The 15,622-nt window shown below is 37.7% G+C and overlaps 2 protein-coding genes across 3 annotated transcripts in view; both read right to left on the bottom strand.

The window, feature by feature from the left end:
* The window catches only part of LOC122819986 (oxysterol-binding protein 1-like), a 173,317-nt gene that overhangs the window by 72,994 nt on the left and 84,701 nt on the right, over positions 1–15,622 (bottom strand). The gene's annotated exons all lie outside the window — the stretch shown is intronic.
* Positions 7–3,560, bottom strand: LOC122819985 (mucin-3A-like). Its single transcript, XM_044097094.1, has 2 exons — positions 1,207–3,560; positions 7–1,104 (listed from the first exon to the last, which is right to left on the bottom strand). The coding sequence occupies exons 1-2, from the start codon at positions 3,365–3,367 to the stop codon at positions 638–640; spliced, it is 2,628 nt and encodes an 875-aa protein (XP_043953029.1). The 5' UTR covers positions 3,368–3,560; the 3' UTR covers positions 7–637.

Genomic DNA, 15,622 nt, shown 5'->3' with positions numbered 1-15,622 from the left:
GCGTCTTTTCCTTTTAGCACCTTAGGTACCATCATCTGTGTCACATTTATTGCAGCCTGAATGTCATATGCAGTGTGTGCATTCATGACAATTGAAATATTATTAGTATTAACACTCATGTTGCGATGATGGTGTGTGTGCAGTAAATACATAGAAGAAATGATGAAAACTTTACATTTGGTAAAATGAACATTGGCACATACAGGATGCTGTTCTAGCAGACAGAGAGACAAAAGTGAAATAAAGATTGGATTCTCCAAATAATACAAATAGTTGGACTTGAGTACATAATAAACTTTATTTATTTATTTCTTGCATTTTTGCAGATCTATTAACCACTGCAGGCCAGTCTTGAACAACTAAAGAGCTGGATGTGGCCTACATGTTGTAAAATGCCCACATCAAGTTTTATTTTGAGTGTACCTATTGGCTCTCCAGATTTAGGTTGCTCTTTTAAACTAATTTTAAAGTTCTGAACAGTCACAACATATCAACAGAACAAAAGAGATTATAAGAAACCGTCCCAATAAAATGTTATCCCAAAAAGGATTTTACATCAACATATGACAAATGTAATGGCAAGTAATTTGCCATGTTGTTTTTATCACCTTGTACCATTGCCAAACCTTATTACTATTTAGTTTGTCGTTCCATCAATTTTGTCCGTATCATTTGATAAAAATGTGACGCGCTCCACAACTGGATAATCAAAGACTAAGGGCTTCACAATAACAACCCTAGGACTGTATTTGAAAAACACAGTCCTGTTTCGAGAAACAGACAAAGTGCTTGCGTCGTATTCCAGTTGTGTTGTGTTGGCATGCCTGAGGTTAGCTGATGTGTATAAATTGGAGTCTGTTGTATCTGTGCTTCCATACTCAGCTGCTGTGGATTTTACTGTAGCTTTCTCCATATTTGTAGTCCCATTAACCTGAGAGGAAGTACTTGAATGAGCTTCTTCTGTTGTGGAATGGGATGAACTCTGCGCTGGGGCTGAAGATGAAGTGCTTCTTGATGGGACCAATGAGACACTTTGAGGTTGTTGCGAACTGGAAGATTCTACACTTTGCAGTGTGGATGAGTGCTGATCCGTTGTCCATGCTGCTGCAGAAGCACAAGAAAGAAAGATATTAGTTTGATTTGGATCTGTTGGTATGGCTGTGGTACTAATTTGATCATCAGTAGAAATGTTTGTGTCCAACATACCTGATGCAGTCTCTGGTTCCTCCTCGGGGGTAATTGTGTGTGCAGCTGTAGATGCTGTGGTGTGTAGTGTGGTGTTCACTGTAGTTCCCATATGACCCATTGTTCGTCCTGCCTCTTGTTTTTCTGTAGTCTTCTCTCCAGCTTGTGTTGGCGGCTGGTTTGAAGCTGTGGGTGATACCTGTCCAGTTGTTGATGAGGTGTCATAATTTGTGTTTGCCACTGCTTGTGCTGTGATTGTCGAAGTCCTCAACGAAACTGTTGTTGCTGAACTCAGGGTTTGTTTTGCAGTTAAGATTTGTGTTGTTAATGCTTCTGATATGGTGAATTTTCTTGTAACAGATGTAGAGGATATTATTGACTGTGAAGTGATTTCTGTTTCAGGTGACATAGAGACCAGTCCACCAACGTCATTTTCTTCAATTGTTGTTAATGTCATTTGTTTGGCAGTTGTACCCTTTGACATCACCGTTTGTGTAGCTGTGTCTGTATTTGTGGTGGATGCTTGAGTTTTATTTTTTGATGGACTACATCTTAAGGGCATTCCAGTTTGAACATCTGCTGCTGTTGGTGTGTTAAGTCTTGTTGACATGAAAATTGATTCACTTTTTGTGCTTGTTTGAACTGTTGTTGATCCAATTGCTTTGTATTGTTCTGTTGGAAAAGCTGCTGATGTTGTTGATGAACCTGAATTGTCTGCTGCAGACGGTGAACTTCTGACCTGAGTTTTTGATTTCAGTGTTGAACTTTGCAGAGACTCATTTACAGTTTCACTGGTTTCATTTTGATCAGCCACTGTTTGTTTTGCAACAGTGAGTGTTTCAGTTGTGTATGACAAGTCCATTAATGCCGGTATGTTGAGTATTTTTGATGGTGCAGGTTGTGTGCTGGGTGTTGAGAGTCTTGATGACACAGAGATTAATCCAGATTCTGTGCTTGTTTGAGTTGTTACAATTTGAGCAGGTTGCTTTACAGTTGTGGTTGATATTTGCTTGATGGTTGTCAGTGATCTAGAATCTGTTTGTGTTGCAATGGGCACTGTTTCCACAGTTTTAATAGTTTGCTTTCTGTTGATTGTGGAGAAAGAGTGTGATCCACTGTTTGTGTTTTCTTGAATTCTTGTTGATCCAGTAATTAGAGGTTGTGGTGTTGTTGTGGACTCATTCTGCAACTGTGTTGTTTTATCTATCTTTTGAGTCGATGTTTGCAATAAATATGATTCACTTCTGTTGTGATCAGATACTGATTCACTGTACGTTGATGACACAGTCTGTTTGAAAGCAGTTGATAAACCTGTTTCTGCAACTGCAGTTTGTGTTTCCGTTGTTACCTCTAAAGGGTTTTGTGCAGAGGTGCTTTGTGTTGATAATATTTTGTCTGATTTTGTTGATGTTTGTATTTCAGGTTCTGTGGATCTTGCTGCAAGGGTTGGAGGTGAAGATGTTAAGAGTACAGTTCCTTCTGTTTTAGATGTAACAGATGTAGATGATGTTGTCATCAATCCTGTTGTCTTTACATCCACCATTGAAGTAGATGTCTGATTGGTAATAGATGCTTGATTTGCATTTGATGACTGATTTGATTCTGTATGTGTCACAATTCTCGATGTGGTTACAGATGGTGTAGTTTGTCTTGTTGATGCAGTCATTGTACCTCTGTCTTTGTTTGCTTCAGTCATTGTTGATCCCACAGTTTGTTTTGCAGGTGTGGGTTGTTTTGTTGTTGTAAACAATGATGACATATTCTGTTGAATTTCTGATCTAGTTGTTGAGAATGTTTCTGTTGTTTCTTTTGCTAAAGTTTCTGATATTGTTACATTTGATCTGCTTTGTAATTTTGATGTTTCTTCATCCTCTTTGGTAGTTGTTAATGAAACAGTGCTTATTGTGGATCTTGTTACATGCGGAGTGGATTGTGTTGACTGAATGGGTTTGTCCATTGTGGAAGTAAAAGATGGAGGTGATGTTTGGATGGAGGCTGTTGTCATGGACTCCACCATCTGTATAGATGTTTTACTGACTGTCACCACTGGACTAGATTGTGTTTGTTTTGTAGTTGGATTAATTTCCACAGATTGAGCAGTTTGTGTACTCAGTCTTGTTGACATAGAGACTGATTTATTGTCAGTTGTTCCTCCATTTGTTGTTGATGGAGTAGTCTGCATGGTAGTTGTGGGTTGTTGTGTTGTAAAAGATTCTTGTGGAGTCACACTTGGAGGTGAGATCAAGCTTATTGTTGTGAACTTCACAGGCGCAGATTCACGGTCTGTTTTTTCTTGAATTGTTACTGATCCAATGGTTTGTTTTGCAGTTGTGGGTTGTATAGAAAATATTTTTGGTGCTGTTGTATTTTCTTGTTTGGTTGTTGTTGATGATGCAGTTTTATCCTGAGTCTCTGGTTGTTTTGCCTCAGTCAAAGTTTGTGTTGTGTTTAGCAGTGATGAAGAAAGCAGCTCAGTTCCTGAAACAGTTGATATTTTTATTGTTGATGATGGTTTAGTATTATTTGCAGCTGGTGTTTGTGTGGTTGCTTCTGAAGTATTCTGTTCTGAGGTGTTTTTCAATTTTGTTGTTTCATTGCCTTGCTTGTTTGTTGTTGATTCTACAACATCTGTTGTGGATGGTGTTGTAGTAGATGGAGGTAAAGATAATCCTTTTACAGTTGTTTCTTTTGTAGAAATTACAGAAGGAGGAGATATTGTATTGAATGATGTTGTGGACTTTGCTGTCAGTGTGGATGTATAATCCATGGTAGAGGCTGTAGTTTGATTTGAAGTTTTGGGAAGTTGTGTTGTTGATGATTCAGAGGTTGTTGAAGTCTCCAAAACTTGGGTGTTGGATTGTCCTGTTGAGCTTGTAATATGTGGTGAACCTTGTGAAGGTGAAACCATAGCTGATGATGTGTCTTGTGCTTCAATATCCATTAATACACTGTGTGTTGAGTTCAAAGTTATATTGGAAGCAGTAGAGAATTGGGTTGATGCAGTTATTTCACTTGCTTCTGCAACGTCAGTTTGTGTTTCCGTTGTTACCTCTAAAGGGTTTTGTGCAGAGGTGCTTTGTGTTGATGATATTTTGTCTGATTTTGTTGATGTTTGTATTTCAGGTTCTGTGGATCTTGTTGTAAGGGTTGGAGGTGAAGATGTTAAGTGTACAGTTCCTTCTGTTTTAGATGTAACAGATGTAGATGATGTTGTCATCAATCCTGTTGTCTTTACATCCACCATTGAAGTAGTTGTCTGATTGGTAATAGATGCTTGATTTGCATTTGATGACTGATTTGATTCTGTATGTGTCACAATTCTCGATGTGGTTACAGATGGTGTAGTTTGTCTTGTTGATGCAGTCATTGTACCTCTGTCTTTGTTTGCTTCAGTCATTGTTGATCCCACAGTTTGTTTTGCAGGTGTGGGTTGTGTTGTTGATGTTTCTGATGTTGATGATTTTCCTGTTGTAAACAATGATGACATATTCTGTTGAATTTCTGATCTAGTTGTTGAGAATGCTTCTGTTGTTTCTTTTGCTAAAGTTTCTGATATTGCTACATTTGATCTGCTTTGTAATTTTGATGTTTCTTCATCCTCTTTGGTAGTTGTTAATGAAACAGTGCTTATTGTGGATCTTGTTACATGCGGAGTGGATTGTGTTGACTGAATGGGTTTGTCCATTGTGGAAGTTAAAGATGGAGGTGATGTTTGGGTGGAGGCTGTTGTCATGGACTCCACCATCTGTATAGATGTTTTACTGACTGTCACCATTGGACTAGATTGTGTTTGTTTTGTAGTTGGATTAATTTCCACAGATTGAGCAGTTTGTGTACTCAGTCTTGTTGACATAGAGACTGATTTATTGTCAGTTGTTCCTCCATTTGTTGTTGATGGAGTAGTCTGCATGGTAGTTGTGGGTTGTTGTGTTGTAAAAGATTCTTGTGGAGTCACACTTGGAGGTGAGATCAAGCTTATTGTTGTGAACTTCACAGGCGCAGATTCACGGTCTGTTTTTTCTTGAATTGTTACTGATCCAATGGTTTGTTTTGCAGTTGTGGGTTGTATAGAAAATATTTTTGGTGCTGTTGTATTTTCTTGTTTGGTTGTTGTCGATGATGCAGTTTTATCCTGAGTCTCTGGTTGTTTTGCCTCAGTCAAAGTTTGTGTTGTGTTTAGCAGTGATGAAGAAAGCAGCTCAGTTCCTGAAACAGTTGATATTTTTATTGTTGATGATGGTTTAGTATTATTTGCAGCTGGTGTTTGTGTGGTTACTTCTGAAGTATTCTGTTCTGAGGTGTTTTTCAATTTTGTTGTTTCATTGCCTTGCTTGTTTGTTGTTGATTCTACAACATCTGTTGTGGATGGTGTTGTAGTAGATGGAGGTAAAGATAATCCTTTTACAGTTGTTTCTTTTGTAGAAATTACAGAAGGAGGAGATATTGTATTGAATGATGTTGTGGACTTTGCTGTCAGTGTGGATGTATAATCCATGGTAGAGGCTGTAGTGTGATTTGAAGTTTTGGGAAGTTGTGTTGTTGATGATTCAGAGGTTGTTGAAGTCTCCAAAACTTGGGTGTTGGATTGTCCTGTTGAGCTTGTAATATGTGGTGAACCTTGTGAAGGTGAAACCATAGCTGATGATGTGTCTTGTGCTTCAATATCCATTAATACACTGTGTGTTGAGTTCAAAGTTATATTGGAAGCAGTAGAGGATTGGGTTGATGCAGTTGTTTCATTTGCTTCTGCAACTGCAGTTTGTGTTTCCGTTGTTACCTCTAAATGGTTTTGTGCAGAGGTGCTTTGTGTTGATGATATTTTGTCTGATTTTGTTGATGTTTGTATTTCAGGTTCTGTGGATCTTGTTGTAAGGGTTGGAGGTGAAGATGTTAAGTGTACAGTTCCTTCTGTTTTAGATGTAACAAAGATGTAGATGATGTTGTCATCAATCCTGTTGTCTTTACATCCACCATTGAAGTAGTTGTCTGATTGGTAATAGATGCTTGATTTGCATTTGATGACTGATTTGATTCTGTATGTGTCACAATTCTCGATGTGGTTACAGATGGTGTAGTTTGTCTTGTTGATGCAGTCATTGTACCTCTGTCTTTGTTTGCTTCAGTCATTGTTGATCCCACAGTTTGTTTTGCAGGTAAGGGTTGTGTTGTTGATGTTTCTGATGTTGATGATTTTCCTGTTGTAAACAATGATGACATATTCTGTTGAATTTCTGATCTAGTTGTTGAGAATGCTTCTGTTGTTTCTTTTGCTAAAGTTTCTGATATTGCTACATTTGATCTGCTTTGTAATTTTGATGTTTCTTCATCCTCTTTGGTAGTTGTTAATGAAACAGTGCTTATTGTGGATCTTGTTACATGCGGAGTGGATTGTGTTGACTGAATGGGTTTGTCCATTGTGGAAGTTAAAGATGGAGGTGATGTTTGGGTGGAGGCTGTTGTCATGGACTCCACCATCTGTATAGATGTTTTACTGACTGTCGCCACTGGACTAGATTGTGTTTGTTTTGTAGTTGGATTAATTTCCACAGATTGAGCAGTTTGTGTACTCAGTCTTGTTGACATAGAGACTGATTTATTGTCAGTTGTTCCTCCATTTGTTGTTGATGGGGTAGTCTGCATGGTAGTTGTGGGTTGTTGTGTTGTAAAAGATTCTTGTGGAGTCACACTTGGAGGTGAGATCAAGCTTATTGTGAACTTCACATGCGCAGATTCACGGTCTGTTTTTTCTTGAATTGTTACTGATCCAATGGTTTGTTTTGCAGTTGTGGGTTGTGTAGAAAATTTTGTTGGTGCTGTTGTATTTTCTTGTTTGGTTGTTGTCGATGATGCAGTTTTATCCTGAGTCTCTGGTTGTTTTGCCTCAGTCAAAGTTTGTGTTGTGTTTAGCAGTGATGAAGAAAGCAGCTCAGTTCCTGAAACAGTTGATATTTTTATTGTTGATGATGGTTTAGTATTATTTGCAGCTGGTGTTTGTGTGGTTGCTTCTGAAGTATTCTGTTCTGAGGTGTTTTTCAATTTTGTTGTTTCATTGCCTTGCTTGTTTGTTGTTGATTCTACAACATCTGTTGTGGATGGTGTTGTAGTAGATGGAGGTAAAGATAATCCTTTTACAGTTGTTTCTTTTGTAGAAATTACAGAAGGAGGAGATATTGTATTGAATGATGTTGTGGACTTTGCTGTCAGTGTGGATGTATAATCCATGGTAGAGGCTGTAGTGTGATTTGAAGTTTTGGGAAGTTGTGTTGTTGATGATTCAGAGGTTGTTGAAGTCTCCAAAACTTGGGTGTTGGATTGTCCTGTTGAGCTTGTAATATGTGGTGAACCTTGTGAAGGTGAAACCATAGCTGATGATGTGTCTTGTGCTTCAATATCCATTAATACACTGTGTGTTGAGTTCAAAGTTATATTGGAAGCAGTAGAGAATTGGGTTGATGCAGTTATTTCACTTGCTTCTGCAACGTCAGTTTGTGTTTCAGTTGTTACCTCTAAAGGGTTTTGTGCAGAGGTGCTTTGTGTTGATGATATTTTGTCTGATTTTGTTGATGTTTGTATTTCAGGTTCTGTGGATCTTGTTGTAAGGGTTGGAGGTGAAGATGTTAAGTGTACAGTTCCTTCTGTTTTAGATGTAACAGATGTAGATGATGTTGTCATCAATCCTGTTGTCTTTACATCCACCATTGAAGTAGTTGTCTGATTGGTAATAGATGCTTGATTTGCATTTGATGACTGATTTGATTCTGTATGTGTCACAATTCTCGATGTGGTTACAGATGGTGTAGTTTGTCTTGTTGATGCAGTCATTGTACCTCTGTCTTTGTTTGCTTCAGTCATTGTTGATCCCACAGTTTGTTTTGCAGGTAAGGGTTGTGTTGTTGATGTTTCTGATGTTGATGATTTTCCTGTTGTAAACAATGATGACATATTCTGTTGAATTTCTGATCTAGTTGTTGAGAATGCTTCTGTTGTTTCTTTTGCTAAAGTTTCTGATATTGCTACATTTGATCTGCTTTGTAATTTTGATGTTTCTTCATCCTCTTTGGTAGTTGTTAATGAAACAGTGCTTATTGTGGATCTTGTTACATGCGGAGTGGATTGTGTTGACTGAATGGGTTTGTCCATTGTGGAAGTTAAAGATGGAGGTGATGTTTGGGTGGAGGCTGTTGTCATGGACTCCACCATCTGTATAGATGTTTTACTGACTGTCACCATTGGACTAGATTGTGTTTGTTTTGTAGTTGGATTAATTTCCACAGATTGAGCAGTTTGTGTACTCAGTCTTGTTGACATAGAGACTGATTTATTGTCAGTTGTTCCTCCATTTGTTGTTGATGGAGTAGTCTTTGCATGGTAGTTGTGTTGGTTGTTGTGTTGTAAAGGATTCTTGTGGAGTCACACTGGAGGTGAGATCGCTTATTGTTGTGAACTTCTTGTTACTGATCCAATGGTTTGTTTTGCAGTTGTGGGTTGTATAGAAAATATTTTTGGTGCTGTTGTATTTTCTTGTTTGGTTGTTGTCGATGATGCAGTTTTATCCTGAGTCTCTGGTTGTTTTGCCTCAGTCAAAGTTTGTGTTGTGTTTAGCAGTGATGAAGAAAGCAGCTCAGTTCCTGAAACAGTTGATATTTTTATTGGTGATGATGGTTTAGTATTATTTGCAGCTGGTGTTTGTGTGGTTACTTCTGAAGTATTCTGTTCTGAGGTGTTTTTCAATTTTGTTGTTTCATTGCCTTGCTTGTTTGTTGTTGATTCTACAACATCTGTTGTGGATGGTGTTGTAGTAGATGGAGGTAAAGATAATCCTTTTACAGTTGTTTCTTTTGTAGAAATTACAGAAGGAGGAGATATTGTATTGAATGATGTTGTGGACTTTGCTGTCAGTGTGGATGTATAATCCATGGTAGAGGCTGTAGTGTGATTTGAAGTTTTGGGAAGTTGTGTTGTTGATGATTCAGAGGTTGTTGAAGTCTCCAAAACTTGGGTGTTGGATTGTCCTGTTGAGCTTGTAATATGTGGTGAACCTTGTGAAGGTGAAACCATAGCTGATGATGTGTCTTGTGCTTCAATATCCATTAATACACTGTGTGTTGAGTTCAAAGTTATATTGGAAGCAGTAGAGGATTGGGTTGATGCAGTTGTTTCATTTGCTTCTGCAACTGCAGTTTGTGTTTCCGTTGTTACCTCTAAAGGGTTTTGTGCAGAGGTGCTTTGTGTTGATGATATTTTGTCTGATTTTGTTGATGTTTGTATTTCAGGTTCTGTGGATCTTGTTGTAAGGGTTGGAGGTGAAGATGTTAAGTGTACAGTTCCTTCTGTTTTAGATGTAACAGATGTAGATGATGTTGTCATCAATCCTGTTGTCTTTACATCCACCATTGAAGTAGTTGTCTGATTGGTAATAGATGCTTGATTTGCATTTGATGACTGATTTGATTCTGTATGTGTCACAATTCTCGATGTGGTTACAGATGGTGTAGTTTGTCTTGTTGATGCAGTCATTGTACCTCTGTCTTTGTTTGCTTCCGTCATTTTTGATCCCACAGTTTGTTCTGCAGGTGAGGGTTGTGTTGTTGTGTACTCAGTCTTGTTGTCATAGAGACTGATTTTGGAAGCAGTAGAGGACTGGGTTAATGCAGTTGTTTCACTTTCTTCTACAACTGCAGTTTGTGTCTCAGTTGTTACATGTAAAGGGTTTTGTCCTGAGGTGTTTTGAAAATGTGTTGTGGAAGATCTTACATCATTCTTCATTGATGTTTGTACTTCACTGTGTGATGCTGGTGTTGCTGGTGGACGGGAAGATGTTGACTTTCTGGTTGTTCCTGTTGCAGAAGTTTCTAATAAGGGTGGCAAAGATGTTGTCATGTCCACCATCATTTGTGTCTGTGTATAATGCGTGGTAGATGTTTCAGTTTTCAGTGTACGTAAAGTTGCTGGTTCTGTAGACTCCATTTGCATCTCCGTTGTAGACATGTCTGGTTTTGTGGTTCCTGCAGATCTTTGTGTTGAGGCTGAGTCAGTCTTTAAAGAGTCAGTGCTTTGATTCTGTGTTGAAGTTGGTTCTGTTGTGCCTGGAACTACAGTGAAGTTTGTCGTAACTTTATAGTCAGTCACTGGGTTTGCCTCAGAGTATGTTTTTTGTCCCGATTGTGTATTTCGTGTTACCACTGTGTTTGTTGTTAAAAGTGTAGTACCTTTTGTTGCATCAGATTCTTTTGTCTCTGTGTGTGACTGGGTAGACATTTTGGTTGTTTTCAGGTTGGTTTGTATGTTTCCAGGCATGTCTGTTAAAGTAGTTGAAAGCTCGTTTATCTGTGATTCTGAGAATGTTTGTGTGGGCGGGCTTACTGACGTTGTTTCACTTTGTGATAATGGTGAAGAAATGCTGGTGGGTGTGTTGCCACCTTTGATATCTGGAGTCTGCAGAGCATTCGATGCCGTCGTACCAGAGATGTTTTCAGCCTCAGCTGGTGCGGGAGTCTCATGTGAAAATGATGAGTTCCCCTCAGAAAATGTAGAGGCTGGCTGGCTTGTTTCTGAATCAGATGATTGAGTGGTTTTGCAACATTCTTGGGCATTTGTCTTGGGTGTAGAAAACATGATGCTTTCTTCATCTGAAGCGTTGTTACTGATTATTTTCCCTGATGACACTGTTGCTTTTCCAACATAAAATTGTGTTCTGTTTCCAATAGTGCTATTTGTTGGTGTACTAATATTTAATTGTGTAGGTTCGGTTTGTAGACTCACTCTGTGAATTATGCAGATAGCTGGGCAAGATGGAAAGAATACATATGAGAGTAGCCAGGTAAGATAAACATTTATCTAAATATTAAATATTATTTTAAGCAATATGAGGCTGATATGAGAAAGATGGGACAAAGCTCCCTTTTTCTATGAATGCAAAAGTCTGTGATGAAAAAGAAAACACATGATGTGAGTAATACTACATTTAATTTTCACAGAATAAAGTAAAAGTTTATAGCTAGACATACAATGACACCAAATCTTGTATAATTAATGTCTGATTATGTTTGCTGTCTGCTCTTCCATCACAAATATCCAATATCCCTGGCTACTGAAAGTTATATCTTAGAGAAATTTAAAAACAAAACAAAAAAACATCTTTCTCTTGATGGTCAACTGTGTTACAGGTTTTTTACTACCATAATAGCTCTTTGGGAATCATCTTGCTGGTGTTAAGCGATTGTTCCTTTGGCCAACTGTCTCACAGCAGCAGCTGGCAGCTGGTGAAAATGCATCTAAAATTCATATTTGAAATTGAATCTAGACTAATTTCTCTTTCACAGGACTCCTCAGTCAGACTTCAGGAGGCTTTTTATTCCTGAATTAGCCTGGTGAAAACCAACCCCTCATTCTTTGTCTGGGCTCTTGGATATTGAGAAACAATTAATTCCTGGAGGCACGGACAAGTTTTAAACTAGTCCGTCATGCTTCTAATGTGATAGTTTGACACTATGAAGTCAATGGGAGAAAGCCCAAATTATAATTGAGCGGAATTACACAAGAAGAATGGCCAGGCTACTCCTGAGTGGTCCATCAGCCATATTCAGGTGTCAAACAAGCTACAAAAAAGCATCTTCTCAAAAGGCAAACTTTGAATGGCCTTCAGAAAACCTGAAGAATGGTAACAAAGAAAAATTTAAAAGATAACTACAAATGTCAGGCTACTTTAAAACCAGAGGTATCCGGATGTTTTTTTTTTTAGCTTTCCTGTAATCAGTTTTCCAAATATTTGGTGCAGTATTTAAACTTGTGCCAAAGGGTAATGCATTAGATTACTCACCTGCCAACAAGTTCACAAGGAATCCACCTTTCATGGTGTCAGCTGATGGTTATCTTTTATTTTTGTCTGCAAAGATAAATTCAAAAGTTTTTTTCTATAATAGACAAACAAACACTCCCTACTCTAAAATGTCTTGCGTACTTACTTTACACTCCTTTTGTCTGGTTTTTGACAAAGAAAATTCAATGCCATTTTTAAGTGATTTGTCACTCCAAGCCTGTCGCACGCTTTTTAAAAAGTCTATCAGATCCTACATTTAATTTTGTCACATATTACCTGCATTCTTTCATGTTGGTTTTTTTGTTTGACTTTGAGAATCTAAGCATCTCTGGGGCAAAAGTTATCCAGTAGTGTTTTGTTTTTAATGATCAGAGTGTCCAATGTGTCTGTGAGCTTACCAAGTAATTAAAATCTTGGTCAGTATGTGCAATAACCAAAACTAAATCTTGCAACAGTGCTTTAAGGAAGTCATAGTATTTACTGTTGAACTAAAGTTTAAAGTGCCGTTGTTGACAGTAGATCACAATAATTAAAGGAACTAAAGTATTGTTATCTGAATACAATGATTGTTCAGCTTTAACAACGGCCAGACATAATTATACATCTGTAAATTACGCTGTCTGTTTCTCGTTGAACGTATTGTGTGGAATGGTGCCTGCTGGTGTTGGAATTGTTTCTGAAGGGTTTGGCTCTCTAGTGTAATTGTGACGTTCATAACAGAAACTTTCACAGGTTATCTTGGGTGAAGCCAGCTGTGATTGAAGTTAAAATCCATTGATTCAACTTGCACACTTGAAAAGTCAACAGTTTTCAAAAAGGATTACCGACTCATTGTCTGCACCTGTCTTCTCTATTCAAACATACGAACAAAATGTAGACTTCAGATTTAGAGTCACTGATGTTATTAGAGCATGGGAGGAAACCTGTCTAAAAGAAAAACAAAAACAAACACTGAGCACCAGAAGAATATACTGTAAGGCTGTACAGCCAAATGGTACAAATGCTATTAGTGAAAACTTAGCAGTCACATGTTTATTTCTTTTGTTTTCTTAAGAACTTCCTTGAACAAACCTTGGTACTGTTCTGGGATTTTGGTAATATTATGTTCATAGCTCATTCATTTCCTTCATTGCAATATGATTACATATTCAAAACATGCAGCATTTTTCTTCCTGTTCTGCATTTCAAAGTTCCTCATTCTGATATCACAAAGGGCAAAGGGTTATAGTTTGTTAGATCAAGTATTAATCAGAGTGAAACTTGTTTTACCTAAGCAAATATCAATGAAGAAAAGTTTTGAATTACAGATTCTTTAGCGTTGATCAGTTTTGATGATATTGAATAAGTACAAATTCTAAAGCAGATTTGAGAAAGAGGAGGTGTTCACATTTTGTTACTTGCCACAGCAATTCATTTTGCGAATCAGTGTATTTGTTATTATTTCTAAGAAAGTTTGCATTCTTTATCTTAACCTTGTGTGTTATAAATAAACACAAGTGTGCCACCAAAACAAGCTCCAATCTTGCCAATGGCTGTCAAAGCCAGAAGTAAAGCTCTTAATTATAAGGTAGAAAATCTTTCACCTTCATCTGATTAGGAGTTCCAGAAGTTTTATTTATAGAGCAATTAAACTTATAGGGCTGTTAAACTCTGATTTATCACTGACACAGCAATCCTTCCAAGTTCCTTCATTGTCGTATTTTAAGGTGTTTTAGCTCGTGGAGCTGCTTGGGGAGAAGAGTCAAAATTGCAAACAAGATGTTTGATAGATTCAACCCAAGCACACTTCCTGTTCAGCGATGGCTCTTGTTCCCTTCACTTCTATGTCAATCCACCTGTCTTCACTGTCTAAAGTGATTGACCTCAAAACAAAATGTTTCATTTTCCCATTAAGTTTAAACAAACTTCTCAGTTCTGGATTGACAGTCTGGGTGTAGAGTTTGTTTTCTCTCACAGCATCTAGGTCTGAATGTTTCTTTTTCTGGTGAAATATGTATCCAACATCAGTAACCTTGAGTTATGGTGTCTCATTATTTTTACTGGATTAGTCTCTGTCTAAAACTGAATCCTGTTTTAGCTCTCAGTCCTCATTCTCAATCCTCAAGAAAACCTTTTTTAGGATGAGCCAAACCAGTTGTTTCTGTGTAGTAGCGGGAGGCCTCAGGTGTGTAGCTTCTACACCTCAAAAAACGAGATTCTTCAGATGCATGCTTGAAAACTAAAGACAAGAAGACATGTCTGCAAATCACTCACAAATGTAAGCATTTTCTCAGTCGCTATATTTTAAAGTGACATGATGTGTAAGTGCTTTGATTACGTTCAGTGTCAATTTAGCTACCGGAGAGTTTCTCTGTCGAACATGTAGACTTTCACAAGAATAGAATCATCCTCCTGTTACTTTTCTAAATGGAAGAACTAGCCACCGGAACGTGAGTTCATAAAGTTGTGAGAGGAATTTTGGCTGTGCAGGTGAGTGTGGAGGTCAGAGTGGGATGTTTAACAGGTTTGGTGATCTGAGAACTCACTCACACTTAACAACACTTTTTAGCCTGTAGGGATTTCCTGGTCACTGCTACAAAGTTACTACAAACCTTGTTTTTCTTTTTTAGAAACTCTGAAGAAAAGCACAAGTTTTTCATAGCAAGCTCCATTTGAGCAATCGGCAGCAAACAAATTGCAGCAGCAGCAGCATTTAGTGGTAATTGCTAGAAATTTCTACAAAATGTCGATCTTCATCTTTTTTTTTTTCCTCTTCTCCATCCATGTCCACCTACATTCAATGTTTTTAAATTTTGTTCTCTCCTGCAGGATTGATGAAGCTATCACACATAAGCTTCTGAATAATAATTTCCTGCAAGTTTCAACACATACAAATTTCAGAGCAGGTTCAATCTGACAGACAAGAAAATCGAGAAGTGAGTTGCGCAAACCCAAAGTTTATTACGAGGCTTGAAATGTATGAATTACATGAGGTTAGACTCACCTTCTTATTAGTCTGATTCAATATCTTGACAAAATCTCCAGTTCACTGATAAGTTTGAGCAAAACTAAAAACATAACAACAATGGAGTTGAGCTCATTTTCCAGAGACCTGTTCTTCCTGCCTGAACAGCTCAAGCGGCTGCGCCTCACTGCATACAGTCACATATGTAAATTAAAAAACTTTGTCTGCTGTATGTAACAGCAGATTTAAATACAGACAAGGAAAGAGGAAACTGGCTTTATGCTCCCACATTAAGTGCTGGGTTTTAAAATTTATTTGAAAAAGAGAGACAGAACCTGCCAAAAGAGCTGACAGTGTTGAGAACTGGTTTGCCACTTTGCTGCCAAGACAAACATGCCAAGCCTAAAAGAGTACTTATTTTTATGCTTCAAAGGGTGGTGAAGGTTTTAAAATATTCCATGAAATAATAAATATCCTATGCCGTCTCTGTGGGAATCTTAGTCACTTCTAGAATCGTTTTATGTTAATTGAAAATTCCCTGATTTGTAACAGCTTTTAAATATACTTAAATCTAACAGCAAGTGCACAAAACACAGCACAGAAAAAAAAATCTTTCGGCCCTGATATTACTCAACATCAAGGGCATTGCTAATGCGATAAGATGGTTGATAGCA

Source organism: Gambusia affinis, linkage group LG18 (assembly GCF_019740435.1).
Source record: "Gambusia affinis linkage group LG18, SWU_Gaff_1.0, whole genome shotgun sequence".
NCBI lineage: Eukaryota > Metazoa > Chordata > Actinopteri > Cyprinodontiformes > Poeciliidae > Gambusia > Gambusia affinis.
Note: the sequence above shows the minus strand (reverse complement) of the source record. Positions and strands in the feature narration are given on the sequence as shown.